Source organism: Balaenoptera acutorostrata, chromosome 20, assembly GCF_949987535.1.
Source record: "Balaenoptera acutorostrata chromosome 20, mBalAcu1.1, whole genome shotgun sequence".
In the NCBI taxonomy this organism is placed as follows: Eukaryota; Metazoa; Chordata; class Mammalia; order Artiodactyla; family Balaenopteridae; genus Balaenoptera; species Balaenoptera acutorostrata.
In genome coordinates this window covers 380,985-408,406 of record NC_080083.1, presented here as the reverse complement: position 1 = coordinate 408,406, position 27,422 = coordinate 380,985, and the positions used below count along the sequence as shown (strand labels likewise).

Here is a 27,422-nt window from a genome sequence, read left to right as displayed (position 1 = left end):
ACGCACCGTCGCCACGTGGCCTGTGACCACGAGGAGCATGGCCGCCGCCCCGTCCATCCCCCGCTGGAGAGGGCTACGTGCAGGAACGGCACGGAAGCAGGCACAGCGTGAGGCCACGTCCGCACACACGGGACTTGTGTGTCGCATCCCGTGTAGGTACCTGGTGATGTGAGAAATGCATGCCGGGAAACCGGCAGCCTGGCTCCCTCTGGGGAGCCGTAAGGAAGGCACAAGGAGGACCTTCGCTTGGTGACTCTGTCTCCTCCTGAACTATGTGAACGTTTTACCCAGTAGGCATTAAGTGTTTTTTTTAAAAACTTTTAATTTAGATGAATTTCACACTTAAACCTTGCAGGAACAGTACAAAGAACGCCCACGCACCCTTCCTGCACATTGCCGGTGGTTCACGTTTGACCACGTGCGCTGTGTCGTGTTGTGTGTGAGCGTACCTGTATGTGAGTGTATCATGTACAGTGTTTTCCCTGAACCACACGAGGGCAGGAGACCTGACACCCCCGCGCCTGTCCAGGGCCCAGACCGGGCGCCTCTGACTCAGGGAACGAATGCGTCCCGCCCCTCACTCACCTGCCCCTCTGGCCACCGACCTTTGCAGACGCGGCCTCCAAACACGCGACCCAGGCCTTCTTCGACTGCCTGCGGGCCGAGGTGGAGCAGCATGACATCGAGGTGACCGTCGTCAGCCCCGGGTACATCCAGACCAGCCTCTCCCTCAACGCCGTCACGGCCGACGGGTCCAAGTATGGAGGTTAGGCCCTGGTGTCGCTTTTTTTCTATGCAGAGCTACCTGATGATTCTGTGGTCGTTTTCATTTTCTTTCAGAAAATAAGTTTAAAACTAAACCACTTGACGTGTGGGTGTTGGTTGTATATACTGACGACTGACCTCACTCGGCATGAACCCAAGCTCGGTGAGTCTCTCGTTTCATTTCAGTGATGGACGAGACCACGGCCCAGGGCCGAAGCCCCTCGCAGGTGGCCCGAGACGTGCTGGCTGCCGTGGGGAAGAAAAAGAAGGATGTGGTCCTGGCCGATGTGGTGCCTTCCCTGGCTGTTTACCTGCGGACTCTGGCTCCCCGGCTCTTCTTCAGCCTCATGGCCTCCCGGGCCAGGAAGGAGCAGAAGCCCAAGCGTTGCTAGTGCCTGTGCGGCAGGCGGCGCGGCAGCACCGCTGCTGCACGGTGACAGGTGTGTCTGCGTGGACTGTACTGGATTCTTGCCTCACGGGGAGGGGAGGGAGGGAGTCACGCCTCTCCCGCAGACCCCCAGCCTGTCCTGCTGGAGGAGGACAGGCTTCCTCCGGGGGAGGGGTAAAATGCAGCTGGGTCTAAACTCTAGGACATGAAGGAGAGGGTTGAGCTGTGGAGCTGTGATCCCCGAGGGCAGGCAGAACCACGCCTCCTTTGAATTTGGGTCTTGAGATCAAAGACATCCTGTCATCTGAGCCAGTTCTCGTATTTGACTCACCTAGCGCTGGGGGCAGAGCCCATCCCTGGGGCTCGGGGAGGAGGCTGCTGCCGCCTTCACACGGTTCACAGGGTCCCCCAGCATCTTGTTCAGCGCGGCCAACAGTCAGCATGTGACTGGCTTCTCGACGTGTCCCGTCGTTCAGTGTGCTGGAGTCGCCCATCCGCACCTGGCTTGTTTCTGGTGACAGCTTCTGCTCAGCTGCCCCAAGGTGGCCACAGCTTGTCCGCCTCCAGCCGCCTCACCCATGAATCTGATCTGCAGGCAGATCACAGGCTCCCTTTCCAAATCTGGCCTGTTTATTACAGAAACACCTCCCAGTCCCGCCCAGCAGGCTCAGGAGGGTGGTGGGCACCGCACGGTCAAGACAGGTCTGTTTAGGATCACTGCCAGTTTACCCTTGTTCCAGACCATTTGCCACCCAGCACCCAACTGAGGGACCAAAGTTTCTCACTCTTCTAAAATTTCTGGCTCTCCCCCTATAAACAGATGGCCCCATCACCCCCATACACCCTTTTGACACCTTCCCTGCACCCCTTGTTACTCTCTGGTGTCTGATCTTCCTGAGGGATCCTTTAAAACTACGTGAACATCAGTCTGCTTGCCGCTTAGAAAGGTGCCCTTTAGGGATGACCGAGAGAGTCTCGGGCCGGCATGGCCTCCTTTTCTGTGGAACACGAGGGGGGCAGCAGGTTGAACTCAGGACACATCAGGACAGCTTCAGTGCTTTAAGAAAAATAGAGATGTTAGTTTGTGTTCTCCTAAATCAGAATCTGGACAAGAGGTCCCAGGCCCCAGCTCTCCAGGTGAACCCAGTGGAGACCCAGTGACCGCCAGGCCTCGCCACCTACCTGTCCTGCCACACCCCCGAGCGGCACTGAGCTGCGCTGCCTTGGGCCAAGGCCAAGGCGAGGCGTGAGGCTGCTCTGGGGGGGGCTGGCCCTGCCTGTCGAGAGGCCTGTTCGCGGACCGTCACGGAGAGAGCGGACACCTGGAGTTGAAATTCTCATAATTTTAATGGTCAATAGCTTCTGGTTGGCTCTGGATGGTACAGTTAAACAACATACTTAACAACCCCCCAAGCGTGTTCACATCCCCTCAGTAGCGTTGCTTCCATCACATCCAGCTGCCTGGTCGGTCTTCCACAGCCTCAGGCCCCCGTGGGTTACGGGAATCCACATCTTAGTGTGATGAGCTGAAAAAGCCCCTGGTACACTTGTGATGTGTTATTTCTTTAAAATAACAAACGTGCAGCCAGATGCCTTCCCGGGCTCCCTTCCGCCACCTCGCGGGCCGGCTGCCTGCTCGCCCTACTCTGCCCCGATCATACGGCGCAGAGCTCGTAAATCTTCTTTACACAGTACACCAGAGCCGCCAGTGCTATCGTGTTGTGCAGTCTCTTTCTGTGCAGGTCGTCCTTCCGGACCAGCACCACCGGGCTGGAGGAGGTGAGTGTGTGCAGGGGCAGCCGGGACAGTCTGTAGGCGTCGTACTCCACCTGGTACTTGCAGCAGGGGTCGAACTGCCAGGAGATGCCGTAGAGGGTGCAGCAGGCCAGGCTCAGCACGCCCGCGGGCAGGGAGATATAGTGGGAGTAATCCAGGGGCAGCGCCAGCGGGGTGAAGAGGCAGGCGGTGCCCGCCAGCACGGTGGTCTTGTGCAGGCAGTTGCCCACAGTGATCCAGCGGGCTGTCTCGTCACCGATGCGGGTGGGCTCGATCACGATGTACTTGTACTGGGCTTCCAGGGCCTGCTCCAGCTCGTACTCAAACTGGTCTTGGGCATTCTCCCCGTTGTAGATCTCATGCACAATGTAACAGTCTGTGGCCGACAGGCTCGCCCTTAGGAGGGAGGGGTGGGGAAAAAGAGCCGGTTAGAGGCTGCTGCTCTGCGGAGATGCCATCCCCCGCGGGGAGGCCCCTGCCCTGCGCACGCCAGGCGGCCGCTGGGAGCGGGGCTCGGAGCTGCCTGGTCAGCGGCCGCACAAGGGGCCGCGCGCGTAGGTACCAGGGAAGGCTTGTGAAGCGAGGTCACCCCAGAACCTCCAGGGTCAGCATTTCCTTCAAAGAGGAAAGCTGTTACGCGTTCAAAGCAGCGGAGACCGGACTATTGGGCAAACTCCTGGGAGGAAAGACAGGCGAGGGAGAGCCGGCCACTGGTGCCCGCCCTTTCGTGCTCCCAGGGGGATTTTTTCTGGGGGGCCGTGCTGCATGGCATGTGGGATCTTAGCTCCCCAACCAGGGATCGAACCCGTGCCCCCTGCATTGGAAGCATGGCGTCTTAGCCACTGGACTGCCAGGGAAGTCCCCCTCCCCATCTGGTTTTAACTCAGAAAGGAGACAGGCTCCCAGGTGGGATCCAGCACCTTACGAGGCACCTTAGCAGACAAGCAAACCTAGGAGGCAGGGGCCTCACTCCCGGCAGCAGCAGCCCTGGCGCAGAGATTTCCTTTGTGTTCTCAAGTTCATCAGCCAAGACAGGCACAGGGAGAGAAGCACGGGAAAAGGGAGGGTCTGTGCCGCCCCGCTGACCGTCAGAGTGAGGCCAGGGGACGATGCCTCCCTCTTGGCGTCCAAGGTGAGCTTTCGGGCCACAGAGTCCCTCTGGAACGCTCAGAGCAAGACGCGGGTGTCAAGGCTGGGATTAGAGAACATTCTTGCCCAAATCCTAACCTACCTGAGTGCAGTGACAAAACAGGCCCAACAAGAAAGCGCCAGTTGAAGCCCCAGTGTCCAAACAGACTGCTCCATCTCGGGGCCACGTCACGGGCAGACCCCACCCTCACCTGGTGCTCACCCAGGCCTTCCTGTCTGCCCCGCCCTCGCCTCTGCCGGCGCGCTGGCGCCCACCCCAGGGGCGGGCTCCCGGTTCCTCCCACAGCGTGCTGGGCGAGCCCATCTCCACAGGTTGGTGGCTGTGCCCACAAGTCCCCCCAGGCTGCTGGCTCAGCCCTGATGGCATGGGGGCAACTACCAGTGGACACGGGCAGTCGGGACAGCACAGCTGAGGGTGTGTGGATGGGGCGCTCACCCACCAAGGTCACCTGGAGCCCCAAGTCTTACGGTGGGCCGGTCACCCCACTCCTGTCCGTCACCGCCAACCAGTGAACAACCTTCCACAGCGTGGAGAACCCTCCCAGGCGCCTTCCAACACAGTAGGCTCAGGAGCCAGCCCAGCGGGCACACCACCCTGGGCTCACCACCAGTTCTGCTTTAGAGGCCAAACCTGCTTTACCTGCTCAGGAAAGGATGGACCGTGACACACACACAAACCGATTTCCAGGACTCCACACTGTGCGGGGAAGGGAAGCAGCACAAGGTCCAAGACAGACCCAGACCCACCAGCAGACGTCCCCTTTGTCAGAGGACCCACCCCGCGGTCAGCACCCACAGCCCCACCTGCTGGGGGGGCCGGGGCACCCTCTGCCCTGCAAACGTAGTTTCAAAGGCTGCCTGGACCACCAGATTCAGTCCTGCCGTTGACAGGGACTGTTGCTTCTCAAGCCAGGTGGCCGAGGACTCGAAAGTGAGCCATGGCCACCATTGCCCAGCTACCCCAGTGCCCACTGCATGTGGCCTGCTTTGTTTCTGGGTCAGAAGTAACCCAATTAAGGAAAGAACCCAGTCAGAAGGTTGCCTTGAACCATCTCAGAGCACCACCAGCCAACCCCCAACTTGACCCTGTACACAAAAGCAGATTAAAAAAACCCAACAACTAATAGCTAATTGGGATCCTTTGAGTCCTGGGCTTCCTAAGCGACTATATTTTTGCATTTTGTTGCAGGTGTGAAATGACCAGCAAGAGAGCACAGTAGAAAGGGTTCACGTTGAAAAATAAAACTGAGCGCGCCAATAATGGAAAGGTCTTTAAAGTGAAAAAGTCAAGTACAGAACAGTGTGTGTAGCCTGTGATTTCCAGTGCATTTCTGAGAAAGTGTACGTTTGCTTTTAGATGCACAGAACGTTTCTGGGAGGATATACAAAGACCCAAGAGTTACGACTGTCTCTGAGGAGGGGAATGGAGGGGCTCCAGAAAGAAAGGGGCCCCTTCTTACCAAATGACTTTAGAACCCTTTGAATTTGGCAGGTTCCATGGAGCTTACGGGACGGAACTGGCCTGCACAGGAGCACAGCCTGCCGGGCCACAGGGGCTGCTGCAGGCGCTGCCTCCGGTCAGGGTCACGGGCTCTCCCTGGGGGCTTGTGAACCTGCCTCCAGCTGGGGTCAGTCTCCTCTCCTCGTCCGAATCGGCTCCAGCAGCACCCAGGAAATAGTCCTCAAAGGAATCCTGGGGAACCTGGCAGCCAGCACGAAGAGCCCACAGAACAAACCTCATCTTGCCAGCACAGAAGCCGGCCCTGGGGATCCCACGCCATCTTGAAGCCTGTCTTGAACCTGGGATTACAGGAGCCTCAGACATGGGACCCCCAGAGTCTGGAGACAGCTCCAAAAGTCAGGGGTGCACAAGAATGTTCCAAGCAGCACTCTGGTGGGAGCAGAGAGAGAGGGACCGTGACTCGGCCACGGGAGGGAAAGCCGTGGAGGCAGAGTCACCCAGTGCCTCCCGACCCTGAAGGGGAAGCGGGCGCACAGCACCCGTGAACGCCTCACGCACGCACGCACGCACGGTTCAGAAGCGTGCAGAGCCAAGCACGTGCCGTCACGGAGACGGCGGAGGGTTCAGGAGTCAGGTGGCTGCGGCCTGCGCTCGGGGGGGGGGGGGGGGGGGGGGGAAGTGTGGGCCAGGGAGGCGCTAGCACTTGGTTCATTAAGTTTTTTCTAAATTACGGTAAAATACACATAACACAAAATTTACTATCTGTAAATTTTGTGTTATGTGTACAGTTCAGTAAGGTTAAGTACACTAAGACACTGTTGGGCAACCAATCTCCAGAACTTTTTTGTCTTACAAAACTAAAACTCTGTCCCCATTAAACCACAACTCCCACCCCACCCCACCCTTCTACTTTCTGTCTCTATGAATTTGGCTGCTCAGGGAGGGACCTCATGTAAGTGGAGTCACACAGTATCTTTTTTTGTGGCCGGCTTCTTTCACTTAGCATAATGTCCTCAAGGTTCATCCACGTTGTAGCAAGTGTCAGTTTCCTTCCTTTTTAATGCTGAGTAATATTCCCTGTGTGTACAGACCACGTTTCGTTATCCATCCATCCATCCATCGATAGGTTGCTTCCACCTTCTAGCTATTGTGAACGATGCTGCTGTGAACACGGGTGTAAAAGTATCTATTTTAGTCCCTGCTTTTAATTATTTTGGATATATACCTAGAAGTGGGACTGCTGGATCATGTGGTAGTTCTATTTTTAATTTTCTGAGGAACCTCCACACTTTCCCACAGTGGCTGTACTAATTTACATTCCCACCAACACTGCACAAGGGTTCCCTTTTCTCCGCATCCTTGCCAACACTTTTATTTTCTGTTTTTTCCATAGTAGCCATCCTAGTGGTATGAGGTGGCATCTCGTGGTGGTTTTGACTTGTGCTTCCTAAATGACAGCTTTATTGTGATAGATTCACCCACTTAAACTGCACAAGTCAGTGGCTCGACACTTTCACTGAGTTGTGCAACCAACACCACGATCAATTTTAGAACATCTTCCTCACCTCAAAAAGTAACCCCGTCACTCCCCATTCGCCCCTGACCCCCGTCCCTGGCAATCTCCAGCCTACTTTCTGACTGTGTATCTGCCTCTTCTGGGCGTTCTGCAGGAATGCATCACGTGGCACGTGGGCTTTGGGGCTGAGTCCTTCATTTAGCCTCGTGTTCCCAGGTTGTACATATGGTAGCAAGTGTATAACTTTTCATATGGTAGAGACATACTTTTGATGGATTTAACATATAATTTTTAAAATTCCAAGACAAAATACCCGGTGGGAAGCATCAAAGATGCTCTGCATAAAAAAAGGCCAATAATGGTTTTCTCTGGATGGTGGCCCAACAGGTAACTTTTAAATTTTAGTTTTCTGTATTTTTCAAAAACAAAAAATAAACGTGTTTCTTTTATAATGGGAAAATTAATTATAAATTTTTTCATAAAAAGAAAACTCCTGCCCAATAGCTCTGTATCCCTTGGGGTGGAAGAGACCAGACAGGGCCGGCCCTCCCAGCCGAGGAGAGGGCCCCCCCCCCCGCTCCAGTGGCTCCCCAGGCCGCAGAGGGGCCGAGGTGGTCTCACACTGCTGCAGGCCGTTTCCCTGTTCCACTCCAGCGGGCACTGGCCCTGCAACCCACCACCTTTTCTGGTCGTGCTGGAACCAGAAGAACCGACCCAAACACCTGCTTTAAGGCCCCTTCCTGGAGCGGCGCTGGGCTCACAGTCTCAGCTCAAACACAGGAGGAGGTGATGCCAAGCTCCTTGAAGGCAGTGGCTGTTTTCATCGCAGTCTGGTCCGCCCCGCCCCACCCTGGGCCTGAATGTGACAGGTTGCCAGCAGACTTAGAGGAAGGACGTTTGAAAGGACTGACGGATGAAAAACAATTAACAGTAATTAAGGGCACCTGTGGCTGAAAATTGAACTAGGTCCACGCATCAGGCTGCCTTCCACCCAATAAGCACAGGGTCACGTGACCGGCCGTGCCATGCCAGGTGGAGCCACCCCGCACCCCCGGTCTAGGGAAACCCACTTCTGGCAAACCCCAGATCACTGCCTTGGGAGCCAAGGAAAGCAGTAAACTCCTATGCTGTGGGTTCAAAGGCCAGTTAGGACTGAAAGGCACAGGCTCGTAGCTCCAAATACTGAGGACGTTTCCAAACTGGCACCTGACGTTCTCGTTGTTTCAGAGGAAGCCACGTGCCAGGACACAGGCTCCCCGTGGTGCTCCAGGGACCGGGCAGCTCTGCTTTGGGGACAAGACCACGGTGCACCAAGAGTGGGAGCCGAGAGGCCTGGATTCCGGTTCCTCTCAGTCACTCACTGGCCTTGTGTCCAAGGACAAAACCCCTTGCTGCTCTGAGCCAGCTTCCCTCATGTCAAATGGTGCAAAGGCCCCGGCTCACAGAGTGAAGATGGGGTGAGATGGGATGGGCCGGGCATGCAAACAAGGTGACAGCTGCAAAGCACCACCCAGTGTAAGGCCCAAGCACTGTTTAAACTTAAGTAAAATTGAGTGAAATTTAAAATTCCGTTCCTCAGACACACCAACCACATTTCCAATGCCTGACAGCCGCAAGTGGCCAACGGCTGCCCTAGTGGACAGCCCCGAGCGGAACTGCCGAGACTGCCCGGGCGCCGGTGCAGAGAGGCCCGGCTCAGGACACAAGACCACCCTCCCTCCTTCAGAAAGTCAGGCCTGAAGGACTGAACCATAGAGGCATGAGTTACCGCCGTTGGAACCCGGACGGCTTGAACGAATCAAGGAAAATGGAGATTCACCCCAGGGAACACCTCAGCAGACCCTAACCTACAACATCCAACTTCCAGGATCAGAACCTTCTGGCAGCCAGCTGAGAGGGACCCACACCCTCAGGCCTGCACACCCGTGGACCTGGGTGCAGATGCTCTACTGGCACGACTCATATAGACCAGGAGGAAAGAAACTCAGGAGAAAGAAAACATCCAAACCCCCTGGAGGTCCTCAGCTCTAAAGGAAATGACCAGGTCAGAATGAGGGGAATGTCACCCTGCGGATGTCAGCCACCTGCCCACGGGGCTCGTGGTCCACCTGTTCTGGGAACGAAACCCTCCAGCAGCCAGCCAGAACCACATCCATCCCGTTCAAAGATTACAGCAAAGCTGTCCAAGAGGAGGGCCCAGTCCCCGGGCATAAAGTGTAGCACAGAAGATGTGGAAGTAATCCCACAGAACTGGCTGCCTAGAAACGCTGGAGCAGACACCTGCACGAGCCGGGGAGGGGAAAGGCCACAAAAAGTGGTTTCACCCTAAAACCTGAGCATTCAGTGCCGCACGCCCGGCCCCCTGAACACTCCAGGCCTTTCAGCAGTGCTGCTGCCTCACATCGTGATCAGAATCAGATCCCGTGCACCCTCACGGGCTGCGCTCACGTTCAGCAGTCACAGAGAACTAGGGACACTCGGGGGCCCTCCGGGAGGAGGACAGGCAGCCCACATGGGACGGAGGGGGGACTCTGTGAGCTGGCCCAGGTTGGCACCCAAGCGGCAGAACACACAGATACCTGCACCACGCCTTCCCAGATGGGCAAGTTTGTCTCAAAGAGGCCGTCAGGACAAGCGGCCATCTGTTTGCTGTGCTTGCTGCCAGTGTGTGGAGTTTTGGACAAGAATTCAGGTTACAGCTCAGGGTCTGATGTCCTTCATTACAAACACTGTGGGTTCCCTAGATCTAATGGACTGAAGAGAAAAATCAACATGCAAGCAGCTCTCATTTTGCTATTTCCACCCCTCTCCTATTTTGGTCTAGACCAGCGCTGACCTTTCTGTTCTCTATCTGCGCTGTGCAATATATTAGCCACGAGCCATGCGTTGCTACCAAGCACTTGAAATGTGAATAGTGTGACTGAGGAGCTGAATTTTTCACTTTATTTAATTTTAATTAATTTAAATTTAATTGCTGCAAGTGACTAGTGGGCACCGAATTAACACAGCTCTAGACTCAAGAACCAGGTAAATCAAGAATTCACACACTGTGTATTCTAAACTGGACCATCATTAACACACAGCTGACAACAGTAACGCCTGAGGAAAGTCTGGCCCCAAGCAGGGCCTTCAAATACAATGCAGGCTTCAGAGTTTGCAGCCACAGGCAAATCTGGAAAGTCTGCCCAAAGCGCTGCTCTGTTCCAGCCAATGCCCCAAACTAGACGATGTTTCCTTGGGTGTCAGCATGAAGCAGATTCCAACCACGTGTGTGCAGCAACTCGGGAAAGTGGTCTTAGAGTGTGGAGCTGAAATCTGAGTCAGCACAAACGTGACATGGAACAAAGTCATTTAAGACCACCATAATCAGCCTACTTCGGTCACAGGGGCCACTAGGTATGCTTGGGCCTCAATCTATGGTGTGGGCAATCAATCCAGCCTGCCCACCCGAAAGTCTTCCCACCCACTGAGCAGGAATGGAGGTGTGCCCGGGCTATGTTTCCATCCCCTGCTCAGGATGGAGGATCTCAGGGAACAGCCCAGGCAAACACTCCTCCAAAAGAGCCCAGCTAGGGCCTCATGGCAGAGGCAGACAAAGGGGCACCCCCCCAGCCACTCCATGTTATCTGGAAGGATGACAGATGGTACCACCCAAACCACAAAAGCAGACGCCCCATCCCTGGCTGACACACGACACATGCATGTGCAAGCAGAGCCTGCCGTTCAGGCCAGAGGGTGCAACCTGAACACCTAAGGAGACCAGGCAGGTAACTGCAATGAGTCAAGCTGTCAGGTGAGGAATGACGAGCACCTGCCCTGACCAAAAAGAGCCACCACGCAGCTTTTCAAGGGGAGTTTTATGTGAAATCTTTCCATTTATAACCATTGGCAACTAACTTAAATTCTCTTAAAAACTGAGGATCACAGTCAAGGACTAGTTTCAGCCTTTGGGATCCTGGTTTGCAAACTCAGTTTCGAATTAACACTTGTTTTAAACCAAAGAGAAAAAAAAACAAACCAATATCCAATTTCTTAGATCAGTAAAAGCGTAACTTTTGCTGGCACGGCCCCTGTATGGTGTCTGGGGCGTCCTCATTTGGCCCTTTCTGTTGTTTTTATCCAGTAAGGAGGAATGCTTTTCTCTCTGCAACTGAGTCTTCTAAACCAGTTATTTCCTATTACTAAAGAATTAATGTTTGCATTAAAGATCTTGAAAATGTTTGCTAGTTTTTAAGGCCATCTGGAAACCATCGAGATCACTTCTTTAACTTTTTATGGTCCCATCTAAGAAATAACCAGGTGGGAGGTGGAAAAACAAAAATACTTGCTGGCCATTCACTGCTGCTTGTCCAAGAAGAGGAAGTGTAGCAGGGACAAGGCTGGATAACTCCGAGCTCGAGAATAAAATGCAACCTGGAGGGGTCTATCAGCACAGCTAACCAAACAGGAAGGCGACCACAATGAGTATGTGATGCAATCAAAGAAAGAGAATAACGCAGAATAGTCGAGAGAAAAAGAGAGCGGGGCGGGAGGCGAGGGGAGGAAGGGGGAAGAGGAAAGAAAGAGAACTTTTCTCTTCAACAATCCTCACCAAAAAAAAAAAAAAAAACCCAAACCCGGAGATCCTGCTGACCTATATCTACCGCACCAGCCCACTCGTAACAGAATGGTCAGGACAGTGCAAACCGGATGACTCCACGAATACACATCCTTTCCCAAACTTCTGGTGCCTGAACAGCTTCTAGTGGCTTCCACTAGCTGAAACTGTTTTCCAGAAGCAAAAACTGTAAACTCAACACGAAACACGAAAACGACTCCAATCTCATCTTCTAGAAATGAGTCCTTCAAATCGAAATCCACCTTGTTAGAAACAAGCTCCCGGCTCCCTACTCACGCACTGTTCGTTAGGAAAGGTCGCTGCAAAGGACTTGCACGGCAGGGGCGATCGCGGAGACGCCTCCAGAGTCCCAAGGATCACCCCCGGGGGAAGCGGCCGGCTCCCCGTCCGGAGTCACAGCGCGGAAGGCTGAGGCCCCTCGGTGGCCGTGCGAACCTCCCCGCCCGCCCCGCACCGGCCCGCGCTGGGAAGGCTTCGCCTTCCTCCTCCGTCCCAGGAGCCACTCCTCGCTACGGCTGAGAGGACCACGCGCGCGACCAGACGGCCGGGGGCTCCGGCGCCGCTCGGCCCGCGGCAGCCAGGTGGGTCCCGCAGCGGCCCGGCCGTGCCCAGCCCGCCATCGCCCCTTCCTGAGTCCTCCGCGGAGGCCGCGTCGGCCAGGACCGGGACCCCGCACGCCCGGCGGCTGACCGGGGCGAGCCGCGGGGCGGAGGCGGGGACGGCGCTGCAGCCTGAGGAGCCCCGCCGGCTCCCAGCCCCGACTCGCTCGCAGGGAGCAGCCCGCGCCTCACCTCTCTCGGGCGCCGCCGCCGCCGCCCGGGCCAAGACGCCTCCTTCCCCACGCGGCCATCTTGGAGACTCCCCGCTCGCGAACGCCTCACGCCGGGCGGCCTCGCGACACCGCGCGGGCGGAAGGGAGTTGTAGTCCGGCCGCCGCCCCGGACGGCGCGCCGGCTGGGGATCGGGCCACGTGGGACTATAAGGTCCACAATACACTGCGCGCCGGAAGCCCACCCCGAGGCCGCCTGGGAAACGCGGGCCCAGACAGGAGGAGCTGAGGGCCCACTTCCGGACTAGCCGCCGCTAGGCCTCCTACGCTTCGAGAGCTTCGACCGCCGAGGTCACCGAGGGGCCACTCTCGCTCATCCCCCAAATTCTCGGGAGGCGAGACGGACGCGGTTCCCGCCGCCAGGGGGTCCCTGCTGGCAGGCTGTTGGCAGAGAGTGTCTGGAAGCGGAGAAAGGGGAGAATTTAACGTGTGATGACTGCTGGGAGAGACAGGGCCCGGCGCACGTCGCACCCTCGTCCGGCCGTGGTGGCGAGGACACAGCCCCGCACTCGGGCGTCTTCGAAGGCGGGTGCTAGCCCCTCACCCTGCCGGCGGGAGCCCTGCCTGGACCCTGCCGAGTCGGGAGGGCGGACGGAGCCCAGTGACTCCTGCCCCCTGTCGCCTCCGAGCAGGGGCTGATCCGGGGGACCCTTCGCAGCTCTGAACTTGTAGTCCCTCCCCTGCTTCCGACCGACAGCGTTGCTAGACATATTAATTGGTCCCATAAGCATTTGAGCAACTCTCATGCCGAAATCAGCTCCGTGTTCAGAGAGGGGAGAAGCACGGTGCCTGCTCTCAGCCCCCGGGTCTGGCGTAGCCGGGCGAACCAGGGCCCGAGGGCTGTTGGGTGTAGATGCGGCTCCCATCGTTGAGGATTCCTCAGGATTTCCTTCCGGCTCACAGTCTACAATAGTCTTAATAGTCTGTCACGGGTCCTCAGTACCTACAAGATGCAACTCAAGCTCCTTAACGCAACCCAGAAGCACCTCCATAATGTGGAGGTTGCTCCCCTCTCCAGCTTCAACTGCCTCCCTTCCCTGCCCAGAGCCAGGTTAGCAGATTCGGAGGGTTCGGAGGTCCCCAGACGGTCCATGCTGTGCCTAAAATGCCTTTCTCTCCCTGCCAACCATCCTTCAGCAGTACCTGCTCTTCCTGTTGGGTCACGATCCCGCCTCCAGGTAACAGTGTGCGGCACTGCTAGAGACCTCCGAACAATGACCATCTCGCCTTGTGATTATCTGTTTTCTCTGGACCAGTTTGCTGATTCAGAGGGTTTCTAGGGATTCTACAACAGCTGGGTTTGAAGCATGGCTCTGGATCTGGGGCTGCTTGTATAACCTCTGTTTCTCAGCCTCCCAGTTTGTAACCTGGGCGTGATACTAGCACCTCTCCTCAGAGGACCAGTATGAGTATTACACAAGGTGACACCTGTAGGAACTCAGAACAGCACACAAGGTAACAATCAACTGACCTTTAAGTCAGGCCAAGCCCTGTTCTAATTATTTTAAGTGATTAACTCTTAAATCTTCACAACAGCCCTGTGAAAGTGATACTGTTTTTATCCACATTCTCATTTTGCAAATGAGGAGGACCTACCTGAGTGACTCGCTAAAGTCATGCGCCAGGATTTGAGCCCAAGCTGTCTGGTTGCCGAGATTTCGCTAGGCTATGGTGTCTCTCAGGAAGGGTCAGGCCAGGATCTAGTGCACAGAGGAAAGTGCTCAAGCAACTGTGGGCCTGGGACCATCTCCCCATCTCCCTGCTCTTGCACTTAACTTCTAACAGGCCATCTGCCACCCTAAAAGAGGTCTTTTTAGGGTGAAGTCTGCTGACTTGAGTGGAGACACCCAGAATGTCACCTGTTCATCACTGCTAGTGCACAGACACCTTCTGGAAGATTCATGGGCAGGTTGATTCCCTCAGCGTGTAGTAACTGAGCTCCCACTGAGGGCACAACCTGAATGGTGGGAGTTGAAATTCCTGTGGGCCCCGAGAGCCCTGATTGCTGGCAGAGAAGCAGCCAGCAGGAAAGGTGGGTCCTAGCTGGTGCTCGGAAATCTCTGCCACTTCCCTTACTACTCTTTTCATTCATTTTTATAGCAAATAATTGTGTGCACAGTCAGTACCAGGTACTCTCAGGCACCAGAGGCACAGCATTTAGTAAGACAAACACTTCCTGGTCTCATGGAGTTTCCAGTCCAGTGGAATAAACAACTAAGTAACTAAGTATTTTCAGTGAATGATAAATACTGACAAGAAACTAAGCAGGATGATGTAATAGATGACTCGGAGATGACACCTGGCTAGAGGTCTTTTCAAGAGGTGGCATCTGCATGGGGCCTGGATGAAGAGTGCAAGGAAGAGCTGGGGACAGCATTGTGACCCAGTAATGGGACCAGGGTGACAGAGGAGAGGTACTGGGTTTGCCTTTGGTTAGTCGTTTCCTCTCTTTGAATGTCACTTTTCTCAACTGTAAAATGGGGCTAGTTTTATCTATGTTAGTCAGTGTCTAATTAGGAAAAGAAATCCACCCGAGGTATTTCAAACAGAAGGGATTTAATACAGGGCATTGTTTGTGGAGGTGCTGGGCAGGCTGGCTGAATCACTATCTTGAACACCTGAAACTTATTTAATATTGTACATCAACTATACCTCAATTAAAGAAAAAAGAAACTGCTTTCTTTTACCCAAAGGCTGCATGCTGTGCCTGCAGCTCTGTCCTGCCATCTAACTCCAGGCTTTGAACCTCCCAGGACCACCTTGCAGCCAGGCTGCCTTGAGGGGACCCTGCCCCATGCTGTGAGCAAAGAGCCCTCCCCCAATCCAGATCCCAGTGGGGGTGCGTTTTCCTCTCTCCCCATCCAGGCCTCAGAACGCAGGCTCCTTGTTTGTATGGCTGGAACTCACCCCCAGCCTGCCCTGCAGCAGTGCTGGGGACATGAGGGGGCCCTGGGCCCCGTCCTGCCCGTTCCACAGCTGGATGTGGTCGGCTTTGGGGATGGGGACTCTGCAGGCTGGAGGGGACATGGGCCCCCGAGTTGTGCTCAGATGAAAGCCTACTCACACCCACGTGGTCAGGAAAGAGCCGCAGAAAGTGTGCGGACGACTCCTGAGAGGTGGCCACGGGGAAGCAGGATAAGGAGGGCTGGGTGGGCAGGGGTCACTCAGCACCCACGACTCCTGCCCCGGCTGCCGGCTCCTGCCCTCCCTCCTCCCGGTAGGACCTTTACTGGGCCTGTCCTGTCCCTGCCCCGCCGTTTCATTCTGGTTCAGGGTAGACGGTAACTTGGGTTTTACTTCTAGACCCCAGGCTGCTGCAGAGCAGTTGCTGGGGGTGTTCCCGGGAATTGCCCTGTGAAGTCTCCGCCACGGGATGTGGACGTGAAGGGGCAGGAACTGGGCGTGGGTCCTGGTCCCCTCGCCTTCCTGCAGCCTTGTGACCCCCCCTCCCCCGCCCCCAGCCTCTGGTTCCCAATACCTGGTGTCTCACGGAGCTGCTGTGGGAGCTGAGCTGGCCACGATGGAGGGCTGGCGACCTGGTGACCGCAGAGCCCCTTCCTCTCCGTCGGGGCAGAGATGTGACCCCCGCCCCACCCCCGCCAGGTGGACCTAGAGGAACACGCCCCATCCAGGAGTCCTCAGGCTCCGGACACCATGCCGGAGGCTCTCCATCGTCTGTGTTCTGAGTCACGCTTGCCCCTGGCCTGTGCCCCCTGGGCCAGGAGCTCCAAGGGAAGGCTTCCTGGGGAGAGAGGGACAGGGCTAAGAGCAGCAGCTGATGTGACCTGATGGCCTCTTCCTGGTCACCCCGTCCAGCTGCTCCCAGCGAGGGGAGCCACTGCCCAGGGCATGACTGTGGCCTCAGAGGGGCCCGTACCTGGGAGGAGGCACAGACCGGGCCGGCAAAGCCCCCAGATCCTGACGCCACCTGCGCCTCTCAGAGCCTTGCTTCCCCTGCCACCAGTTAGGATGCGGGAACGCAGAGCACCTGCCAGGTCTGCCCTCTTACTCCTCCCTCACACCTGAGGGCTCCCCCCAACACACACCTGGGTGGAGCCCGACTGTCATGGGGCTGGGGCAGAGGCAGAGGTGGGGGGTGGGGGAGTGCCCCTGCCCTTCCAGAAGCAGTCCTGGAGCTGCACTGGGTCACACCTTTTATTGAAATGTACGTCATGCAATCCGTCTGGAGACCAGCCCTGGCCCAGACGCCACCTGCAGCAGGTCCTGAGTGGGAAAGGCACGTGAGTGACCACCTGTCTCGACCGGGCGAGAAAGAGAGACCCACAAAGTCAGCTGTGGCAGGAGGGCACGGGGCCTCGGGGGCGATCTGCCTGGGGGGCCTGGGTGGGTCTCTGAGTGTCCCCCTGCCCTGCCAGTGGCACACAAACTGGCCCACGTGACCTGCCTCCTGAGCAAGAGTTCCCCAGGTGTCCCGGGATGGGTGGGGTTGGGGGCCGAGGCTGGGATGCCAGTCAGTCAGGGTAGCACCGGGGTGGGGGGGAGGCCAGCCACAGCGGGATGGGGTTGGGCATGCTGGCAGAGGGGGCTGGGGCTCCAGGGCAGGGGTCTGCAGCGGACCCGGCCCGACCTGGGAGAGTTGGCCGTTGCTGCCGCCGAGGGCTCTAGCGGGAGCAGCGGCACTTTAAGGCAGCCCGAGGCAAGGAGGCCCGGGTCGCACCTGCAGAAACTGGGGACAAGCTGTCCCTGGGTCCAGCGCTGCAGGGGCCCTGGAGACACCGCACATCCCCTGGTTCAAGTACTAAGTGTTTTGTCTGCGTGCCGGCTGGGCACCAGAGTCACCTGCTGTTAGAACACAGGTGCAGGCTGGGCCGGGGGTTGGCGGGCCCTGGTGCCACCCAGCCCTCCGCTCCTCCACAAGCTGCTTGCCCTGGGGTCCCCTGCGCCACCGCTGCGACACCCTCCCGTGGGCAGCGCCTCCTGGAACGGGGCCACCTTGCCCCAAAGGCTGCAGAGGGATCAGCACCAGCTCGCTGAGCTACTGGAGAGAAGTTCTCATGACGGAGGCTGTGCTTGAACTTGGGGAGGGATGTGTGGACGGGGAGGGGGTGGTGCTGGAGAGGGAAATGGCTTAGAGCCTGGGCTGCCCGTCAGTCCACTCTCAGGCCTACAGCCCACTCTTTCCTTATGCTGCACCGGGAAGGGGACACCCCCGGGCTCGGAGGGGACCCAGCAGCCAAGCCCACCTCCTGCCAGCACAGTAGAGGCTCAGGGGCCTCCCTGACTCACCCAAAAGCCCTTTGCAAACAGAGCTGGGAGTGCGGTGGGTGCCCTTGGCCCTCTCAGGAATTCCTGGGGGCCAGAGGGGGGCTGGGACCTGGGGGCTGGGACCTGGGAAGGGTGGGGGATGCTGAGGACGGCGACTCTGGGGCTGCCAGGCCTTCAGGCACGCAGACGGAGATGTTCCCGCCACCAGGTGAGAAGGCATTTGTGCACAGGTGTTTGGGGGCCCCAGGCCACTGCAGTGGAGGAGGGGGGCTTGGTGCAACACTGGAGCGGACGAGTGGAAAGAGGACACAGGCTAATGCCTGCCGAGGTCAGGCAAGGGAGGCGTCACGGGGGCAACCAGCCCACCCTAGCCAGAGGCCTGGAGGGGCCGCGTCACTCACGTCTCAGCCCCAGAGGGACCGGACTCCTGGGCTCCCCTCCAGCCCCACAGAAGAGCAGGCGTGGATTCAGCCCTTGTGGGGAGCACGGCAGAGGAGGCTGGTACACTGGGCCCTAACCAGCCCCCAAGAGGAAGCCCCCAGAAAGGCTGGCCGCACAGGACAAAGGGTGCTGGAGTGCTTGCTCCCCAGGCTGTTCCCAGGGAGGCCGGTCCGGGCGGGGCCCCAGGACTCCTGACGGGCCACGAGCTCGCAGGAAGGCAAAGACGCTCCGATGTCTGGCGGCTGCACAGGAAATGCCTCTGCAGAACTGCTTCTTCCTCTTGGGTGGTGCGGATGGTTCGTGGAGGACGGTTTTCTCCCTCCCACCCCAGCTCGAAGGGCCCTCTCTGAGAAAGCTCAGCCGCAGCGAGGGGTGGGGATCCCCAAGATACTCGGGCTGGAAGGGGGAGGGCAGCCACGGGGGGCCTGCCTCTTGGAGAGCTGTGGGGGCGTTGCAAGGAGTGAGGAGACGTGTGCGCGCGTGCGCGCTTGGCCCTACGCCCCCAGCAGTTGGCATACAAGGTTCCTCGTGGCTACTCATCTGCGCACAGTACCCGGCCTGGGCATGTTGGCAGGGCCCCAGATCAGCCCCCCTGCCCATCACGGAGCGGGGAGCAGCAGGTGGAACCCAGAAAGGCCAGAGGGACGCCCCTGTCCGCGTTCCAGTCCTGACTGCGGGCCCTCACGGTGTCTGCAGAGCAGGAACAGCCGGGCCCCGTTCCCCACGGCAGCTGGACCATGGCCACAGATGAGCGTCCTTACAAAAATAACTCTGAGTCTGTCCCCGTGGGGACCAGGGTTCCTGAGAGCACGCAGAGGCCGGGGCGAGGCCCGGAGGGAGGGTCCGGTGGGCGGGCTCGGGCCCCGCGGGGCCGGGGCTACGGCTGCAGGCGCTCCAGGTACTGCGGCAGGGGATTTTCCTTGACGAACTTCTGGATGTACCAGCACGTGACATGGGCCCTCAGGTCCTCCTCCACTACGAAGTCCAGAGCGGCCTGGCAGCCGGGCAGAGAGAAGCGCGGTCAGGGCCCCCAGCGGCACCTCGGCTCAGAGGCCCAGCCCCTCAGGCCCCGGGCTCTCCCTCGGGTCTGCGGTGGAGCCAAGGGTGCTGCCACCACCGCCGTTACAGTCGGGAAGCCGGGGCAGGAAGCTCTGGTGAATTGCCGGAGGAACAAGGCAGGGAAGAGAGGGGCCAGGATCGGATCCGCCCCGGGAGAAGCCCGCCCGCCCGTCTCCACAGCGAGCCGGGGTGCCCACCAAACTCCTCCGCTAATTCTTCACTGGATGCTCCTTCAGGAGCCTCCCCTATGGGCTGGGTCAGGGCGCCCGGGGCTCCCTCCGCCCCTGGCAGAGGTCACTCAGTTTTCACAGGGATCCCAAGAGCAGCAGCCGGGGGCGGGGGTGTCAGCGTGCAGTTGTCGTCCTGGTGGGTCTGGTGACCTCCCTGCCCCAGTGCCCTGCACACACTGGTGCACAATGAACGCTTGCTGAAACAGTACAGCACAGTCTGGGTGTAGCTGGAGGGTCTGATGACAAAGGCCGAGGGCCGACTAGGCGCCTGGGCTCCTGGTCGGCCGTCTGACCGTCCGACCCCCCCCCCCCCCCAGTGGCCCACACCTGACCCCGGGTTTCAACTCGAGAGCCTCTAGTGACAGGATTCCAGGCTCTTCTCCCATTTTGCAGATAAGCGCCCTCACCCCTGGCAGATTCCTTCTCCTGTTACCCAGGTAGCAACTCTGGGTTCCTCACTTGTAACGGGGTGCGCCCACAGACCAGCTCGAGCTGCTGCTGAAAGACACCTGTCCCCCGCCCGGGCCAGGGGGGAGGGGGCGGAGGGAGCAGCGGGGCAGCAGGGGGAGGGGCTGGGCCCCAGCAGCCGTCAGGGGAACGCAAGGCCGAGCTCTGCTCCAGGTCAAAGCCCCTTGTAGCCCAAGCTGCTCTCCTAGCGGCTGGGGATGCAGGGGCAAGAGCCAAGTCCCTCCAATGTCTATCTGTCCACCTGTTCAGCAAGGGTTCATGGAGCACCTACTACGCGCCAGACACGGGGTCCGGCAGTGAGCTCCCCGCACCAGGCAGGTGTGTGCGTGTGGTGGCGGGGGGGGGGGGGGGGGGGCCGAGGCCCGGCCCGAGAGGAGGGGAAGGGGGCGAGGCAGCGGCAGCCCCGGGAGGAGGCGGGGCCCGGCCCCGAGAGGAGGGGAAGGGGGCGAGGCAGCCGCAGCCCCGGGAGGGCGGGGCCCGGCCCCCGGGGCGTGGTCTCCTCTGAGTGGGGGGGCAGCCCCCACGCCCCTACCTTGGCCAGGTGCTTGGCGATGCCGCGCCCGCGGTAGGCGTCGGGGACCTCCGTGTGCTGCAGGTCCACAATCCGCTTGCCCACGTACTCGTAGAGCAGGACAGCCCGGTCGTGACACCCTGTGGGGAGGGTGGTGGGCGGGTGAGGCCCGAGCCGGCACGGAGGCCTGGGCCTTGGAGGCGCAGGCGTTTGGAGCCCGGCTGGGGAGCTGGGTCTGGAACAGCCTCTCTGCGCCTCAGTTCCACGTCCATAAAGTATGGATGTAACAGAACGTTCCTCATTAGAGTGTGTGGAGGGTTAAATGAGGCAATTTCCGTAAAATGCTTAGAACAGCGCCCGAACACACCGAGCCCCGCGTGGGCCTTTCCTGCTACCCTCCAGCCAGCATCCCAGGGCCCCCGGCGCCCCCCAAAGCCCAGCTCTCTGCATCCCCAGCGGAGCACCTGCCCGAGGGTCTGGGAGCCCCAGGCCCAGCGCTGGATGAAGAGCAGAGCTCAGCAAGGCGCCAACTAAACCAGAGCCAGAAGAGACAAGAGAGCAGGACCGCCCACCGGACCCTGGGGAAGGGCAGGAGGAGGGCACACAGGACAGCCACGCCAGGCACGGGAGGCAGAGCAAGCTGGCCTTCATGCCCTCTCAGGCCTGGAGCTCTGGTCCACCCTGGTTTCCTGCTGGAAAAACATTTAACTGGAGTTCCTCCAACCAAAGTCTTCAGTTCCTCATCCGCCTGTCTGTCCATCCAACCACACACCCATCCACCCATCTGGCCCCCATTTGCCCGCCCATCTACCTGCCCAGGCATCTCATCCACCCATCTGGCCACCTGTTCCCCTTGACAAAAGTTCACTGAGCCCCAGACACTGTTTCAGGAGCTGAGGACAACTCCATGGGTTACTATTTCAGGAAGTTTCAAGTGTATGAAGGAAAAAATAATCTGGGCCAGGGGAGACGGGCATTTAGCCAGGGTGGTCAGGGGAGACCTCCCAGGAGGAAACCTCTGAGCTGAGGGGTAACTGGGGAGCAGGAGACGTCTGAGGGAAGAGCAGGGGAGGGGTGGGCAGAGGGCACAGCCAACGCAAAGGCCCCGAGGCGAATGTTTACGCAGGGGAGCAGGCCACGTCGGGGGCTTCACAGGCACTGAGCAGACCTCCGCTTCTGCACTGTGGCCAGCCCTGCGGAGAGGGGGTGGGGGTCTGGAGCCCTTGTCGGCCTGCTCCCGGTCCCTGTTTACTCTCTCACCCATCGCCTCCGTCAGCATTCCTGTGTGACCACTGGGGCCACAGTTGGACCAGATCCCACGATGGCCTGGGGGGTTCTCTGCCCCTCCCACCCCGCCAGCTCCTGGTGGTCCCAGGGGCTCGGTCACCACCACATCCCCAGTACCCAGCCCGGGGCAGATGCCCAAGAAATACCTGCCCCACAAACTCCTGCTGTTCTCTGGGCCAGATGCACAGCAGGAGTTGGAGGCTGGCTCATGGCTCCTGCACGCCCGGTACCTCCCCAGAGCCCAACCCCACGCCCTTGGGGACACCAGGACAGGACAGCTGCAGCGCACACCGGTGGGGCGCACTCAGCCCCTGCGCACACCAATCCTCACGAGAACCTTACAAAATGGGCAGGGTTCTCACAGCCCCGTCGACAAACAGGGAGACCGAGGCTCTGAGAGGCTATCGCGCAGCGCGGCACGTGTGGAGCTGTCTGGGGACCCCGGGTCTCGCGGCCGAGAGGAGCAGAAGGGCATCGGGCCACGGGGCGGACGTGGGCTGCGTGTGAGGGAAAGGGCACGACGCTGACCCCTGTCCCCGCCCCACACCTCCCCGGGCTGCGGAGGAGCCGGACGCCAGCGGACAGCCCTGCAACACCTGGGCCTCAGGGCGACCGCAGAGGCCACCCAACCCCAACTGCCCCACGCTGCCTGGAGACGGCCACCCCCCGAGGCCCTTCTCATACGTCTCTCAGCCTCTGCTCTGACCTCCGGCAGGCCCGTGGGCACAGCTTTCAAAACATGCCCGGAATCTGGCCACTTCATACCTCCGCCGGCCCCTGCACCCCCCGTGGAAGCCGAGTCACATCCTGTCCATCCTCTGCTCAGGGACCCCCTCGTGGCCCCTCACGTCCACCCAGCCTCAGTCAGGTGCTCCCTCTGCCTGGCGCCTCCCGCCGGAGACCCCCCTGACCTGCTCCCCTGGGCACCACGGCCACCCCATCCCCGGCATCTGGGTCCGTGGATCCCACAGTCTCCGCTCGTGGCAGCCTGGCTGGACCCCAGGCCCTTCTCCGGGCTGGGCCAGTACTTGCCACCTGTGGGCCACGGAGCCAGCCAGGGCCCCGGCTTCCAGTCCCAGCTCTGCCAGGAGACCTCAGACCTCACCAGGTCTGGGACAACCGCTACTTCCCTCCTGGGCCTGAGAGCCGCGTCGAGATCATGGGCTGTGACTGGTTTTGAGAAAAGTTAAAGCAACTTGGCAAATGAGGAGCCCTTCCCTCGGTCTCCGCCCTGCCTGCACCAGTTCCAAGAGCAGGCCCAGCAGATCAAAACGCCTGTTATACAGACGATGAGGCTGAGGCAGAGGCAAAGCCAGAACCCAGGCCCTCTGCGCCCTCTGGGAGGTAGCTGGCCAAGGACAAGTGGGCGAGGGAGCCCAGGGCGGGCGGCGCCGCCTGGCTTCTCTGGGCATCTCCACCTGCAGAGCCTGGTGTGGGCAGGGGCCACGTGCTGGTGGCTCAGAGCTGGGAAGCGTGAGAGGGCAGACCCTGGGGGCCGCCCAGGAAGCCCACCCACAGGCCCAGCTGGTCCCATCCCCCCCCAGGCACCCTGCCCAGGGACCCGCTCTAGCATGCATCCCAGGACGTGAACGGCATGAGGGTGCCCTGGGGGCACAACGTGTCTCGTGCAGGGGCCTCCTGCCCGGGAACTGGGATCCGAATGTAGGAGGCCTCTGCTGCCCAGGGCCTCAGTCTTCCCATCTGCAAAGTGGGGGCTGGGGAGGATGTGGAAGGCGCTGGGTTCCAGGACCCCCAAATGACCCTTCTTGGAGCAAGTGGGACACTCGGCACTGGCTGAGAGGGGAAAGCAAAGGCCAAGGGTGGGGCCGCCCAGGGGTGGGAGCTCAGTTCTGGCTTTGCGCTTTCACCCCACTGGTGATACAAACTAGCTTTTCAGACCCTGGATCTGGGGACCAGACAAGCCTGGGCACCTGCGTTCTCTCACAGCCCACATCAGCAAGACCCAACCACGCTTCTTTCAACAACCATCCAGGAGCTGGGATTTCTCCCCTCCTCTCACACTGCCTGCTCCAGAGCAGTAGCCATCCTTGCTCCTGTCTTGCCCCAGAGCAGCCAGAGGGAGCCCAGGACATCCCACCCGCCCTCTGCTCAGGACCCTCCCAGGCACCCACCTCACCCGGAGTCAAGGCCAAGTCCTCACACTGCCTTCCACGGCCCCGCACCACCTGCCCCCAAGACCTGTTGACGTCCTCTGCTATGCAGCCTCTCCGTCCCCCATCCCTGCTGCTCCCAATACACACCAGGCATCCTAGGGCCTTTGCACTTGCCGCCCCTTCCACGTGGAGTGCCCTTCCCACCGTAGCTCCCTTCCTTGCCTCCTTCGCAGGGCGGCCCTCCCAGACACCTGACTCTAAACAACAGCCCTTGGGACTTCCCTGGTGGTCCAATGGTTAAGACTCTGCGCTTCCAATGCAGGGGCCACGGATTCGATCCCTGGTGGGGGAACTAAGATCCCACATGACGCTCAGCACAGCCGAAATAAACAAACAAAGAAGAGCCCTTTCCTGACACCCGACCTTATTTCTCACCAGTCTTGCTCTCTAGGACGCTCTACACTTTATCGTCCACTGACCCCCAGACGGTCGGTCCCAGGAGCCCCCAGCACCTACAACAACATTTCGCAACACACAGTAGGTGTTCAATAAGCACTTGTGGAATGAATCCTAGTTCTTCTACCTCCAAGGTGCGAGCCCCTGGGCACGTCAGTCACTTTCCCTGCCTCAGCTTCCTCCTCTGTAAAATGGGCAGAGCAGTTCGGACACCGCCGCCACCCCCCACCAACAAGGCTGAGGATAAAGCGACTCCGCATGCGTGGGGCCTCCTGAGGACTGAATGCACACAGCCGCTCAAACCTCTTCCCTCCCCAGACCTGGAGGAGGTGCATCAGCCCAGCTCTGCCAGGGGATGGCCGGTACACACCCGCACCTGGAGCCCCAGGGCCGCTCTGCCTCTCGGCCTCAGTGTCCACATCTCTCAGGGTCCGGGTGCAGTGAGCTGGCCTCCGGGGCCTGCCTGCAGGTCAGGAGACACCACGGCAGGCCGTTCCCCTCCCTAGCTGGGGCGGGGTGGGGGCTTGGGCACAGATGACTCCCCGCCCCCCATATACACCCAGACCAGGTCCGGCCCGGCCGCACAGCCCCCGCCTCGCGGGCGGGCGAGGAGCTACTCCCGGGCTTGGCTGGGGGCCCCGGTCCACTTTGCAGTTAGCCATCCGAGCAGCAGGCAACAGAGGGGCAAGTTTAGAAAGACGGCGGGTCACGTCCAGCTCTGACCACAGCCGAGTCTAGAGGGGTGTCCTTTGGCTGTACTCACTAGCAAAAGAAAGAAGGAAAACCCCAAACATTCTCTTTTTCTTCTTCCTCTGAGTGTCTAGGGTCTCCTGAGCCCCCCCAAGGGAATCTAAGTCCTCTCTGGAGCCTCAAAAAGAGGATTTGAAAAGCCATGGGGCCTCGTCCAACGAGAGCAGCGGGGCCCAGAGAGTCACGGCCGGCCAGCCAGCCGGGCCACTGCGGGCAGCATGGCGGCGGAAGGACATGCCTGCAGGTGGAAAGACACGTGTTTGAGTTCTGGCCTGCGCTCCTCCCCTGCACCGGCCTCGGCTTACTCCCCTGAGCTGCGGTGGTGATGCCCAGGTCACAAGAGTGTTGTGACAGCGATGTGCTGGGCCCAGCTCAATGCACAGCACAGCCCAAAGGGGGAGTCTGAGGACGGTCCGCGCTCCAGGCCCCAGCCCCTTCCGGGCGTCCAAGTGCAGGTGGGAGGAGTGGGCCCAGGTAGGACCCCATCTGGGCTCTGCACATCCCCCCCACCTCAGGAAGCCTTCCTCTTCCCTCCTCACAGATGGGCACAGTGGCCCATAAGGGCCCTTCCAGCTTGGACACTGCCACAGGGGGCCCAGCTGGGAGGGAAGAAAAAGTTATTAAGGCAGAAGGGGTGGGACACAGGGATGAAAGTTCACTCCTCCATTTCATAATTCCACTTTCCATCCCCAGACCTCTTAGGCGGAGGGAGTGTGGGCTAGTAAGTGGTGGAACCTTTCTTTACAGGAAATGAGGACTTCACTTTGCTTCTCGTTTAAAAAGTAATGCCCAGGGACTTTCCTGGCGGTCCAGTGGTTAAGACTCCGCACTTCCAGTGCCTCCACTTCAGGGGGCACGCGTTCAATCCCTGGTGGGGGAACTAAGATCCCGCATGCTGCGCCTCTTGGCCAAAATAATAATAATTAACAATAATAATAATAATGCCCAGTCAATGCTCACCAACATTTACTACCTGCCGCAGGCGCTGTTCTGAACCTTACTCTTACTGGGGCATCTGGTCCTTACCACCAGCCAGGAGTTATGCGCTGGTGTTAACCCCATTGCAGAGACGGAGAAACTGGCGCGCACAGAGATGAGGCAACTTAGCCAAAGTCCCAGAGCCTCTGGGGTCTGATGGCGACACCATCCCTCTACACCCCCCGCCCCTCCCAGGCAGAAGCCCCTCTGTCTGTCAGCCCCGGGTCGGCCCAGAGGATTCTTCCAATCCCCTTGGTGCAGAAAAGCTAAGGTTCCCAGGGTCAGTCAGAAGCCATTGAACACCGGAGAAAGGGGAGGTGGTGGCTCACCAGGCTCCCCAGGACCTCGGCAGCAGCCCGGAAAACAGCCAGGCCGAGCAGGTGCGGGTTCCCCGGGGCCGAGGCGGGATCGCAGCTGCCCGGCGCCTGCCTCCGCCTCCCCGGGGCCCTCTCCACCCCGGGCGCCCGGCGCGGGCTCGACTCTCCCGGCAGCCAGCCTCCACCCGGCCCGCGAGTGCGCCCCCAGCCCCGCGGCGCGCAGACAAAAGGCGGGGGCGGGCCGGGCCCCGCGTTACCGTTAAGCCGGACAGTGAACTGGCGGCGCCTACGGTCGTGCTCCACGCGGATGGGGCAGCCCTGCTCCGGCGCGCCCGGCGGCACGGCGGCCGGCGAGTGCGCCATGGGCGCTGGGACCTGGGCTGCGGGCGCGCGGCGGGCTCCGCGAGAGGCGCGCGGACCCGCACCGTGGGCCGACCGCAGGCGGCGGCGCAGAAACTGACACTCGGCGGCGGCAGCAACAAAAAGGGGGGGCAGGAAATCAGCTGTGCGGTCACGTGCAGCGCGCGGCCAGTGAGCGCGCGGCCGCTCTGTTTTGGTGCATTCCTTTTGGCTCTTAAAGGCGCCGCGCCGCTCACAGCTTCGCGCCAGGGCCCTTGGGCCTCTGGCCTCAGCCGGCAGGAGACTCTGGGGCCCCCACAGACCCCTTCTCAAAGACACGTGACGACCTGTAGGGCAATTCTCACCGTCCCCTCGCAGCCACCACTTGTTTTTTTCTAAATTTATTTAGTTTTCGCTGCGCTGGGTCTTCGTTGCTGCCCGCGGGCTTTCTCTAGTTGTGGCGAGCGGGGGCTACTTTTGGGGTGCGCGGGTTTCTCATTGCGGTGGCTTCTCTTGCTGCGGAGCATGGGCTCTAGGCACGCGGGCTTCAGTAGTTGTGGCTTACAGGCTCAGTAGTTGTGGCTCACGGGCTCTAGAGCACAGGCTCAGTAGTTGTAGTGCACGGGCTCAGTTGCTCCACGGCATGTGGGATCTTCCCGGACCAGGGCTTGAACCCGTGTCCCCTGCATTGGCAGGCAGATTCTTAACCACTGCGCCAGCAGGGAAGTTCCTCGCAGCCACCA

General features: G+C 59.5%; 3 protein-coding genes across 14 annotated transcripts in view; 1 reads left to right on the top strand and 2 right to left on the bottom strand.

The window, feature by feature from the left end:
- Window positions 1-5,710, top strand: part of DHRS7B (dehydrogenase/reductase 7B) — a 40,740-nt gene extending 35,030 nt beyond the window's left edge. For 9 of the 12 annotated variants that reach the window (XM_057535625.1, XM_057535623.1, XM_007174195.3 and 6 more), the window contains 2 exons: window positions 614-766; window positions 952-1,280. In XM_057535625.1, the coding sequence (XP_057391608.1) occupies window positions 614-766; window positions 952-1,157 (359 nt within the window). In that variant the 3' untranslated portion in view covers window positions 1,158-1,280. Of the gene's footprint in view, window positions 1-613; window positions 767-951; window positions 1,281-5,267 lie in introns of those variants that run through there. The other 3 variants (XM_057535621.1, XM_057535622.1, XM_007174197.3) reach the window with 3 other exon arrangements.
- On the bottom strand, window positions 2,482-12,599 carry TMEM11 (transmembrane protein 11). Its single transcript, XM_007174184.2, has 2 exons — window positions 12,466-12,599; window positions 2,482-3,325 (listed from the first exon to the last, which is right to left on the bottom strand). The coding sequence occupies exons 1-2, from the start codon at window positions 12,522-12,524 to the stop codon at window positions 2,809-2,811; spliced, it is 576 nt and encodes a 191-aa protein (XP_007174246.1). The 5' UTR covers window positions 12,525-12,599; the 3' UTR covers window positions 2,482-2,808.
- Window positions 12,600-16,644: 4,045 nt separating this feature from the next.
- NATD1 (N-acetyltransferase domain containing 1) lies at window positions 16,645-26,830 on the bottom strand. Its single transcript, XM_057536586.1, has 3 exons — window positions 26,598-26,830; window positions 20,460-20,578; window positions 16,645-19,164 (listed from the first exon to the last, which is right to left on the bottom strand). The coding sequence occupies exons 1-3, from the start codon at window positions 26,701-26,703 to the stop codon at window positions 19,048-19,050; spliced, it is 342 nt and encodes a 113-aa protein (XP_057392569.1). The 5' UTR covers window positions 26,704-26,830; the 3' UTR covers window positions 16,645-19,047.
- Window positions 26,831-27,422: the final 592 nt, after the last annotated feature.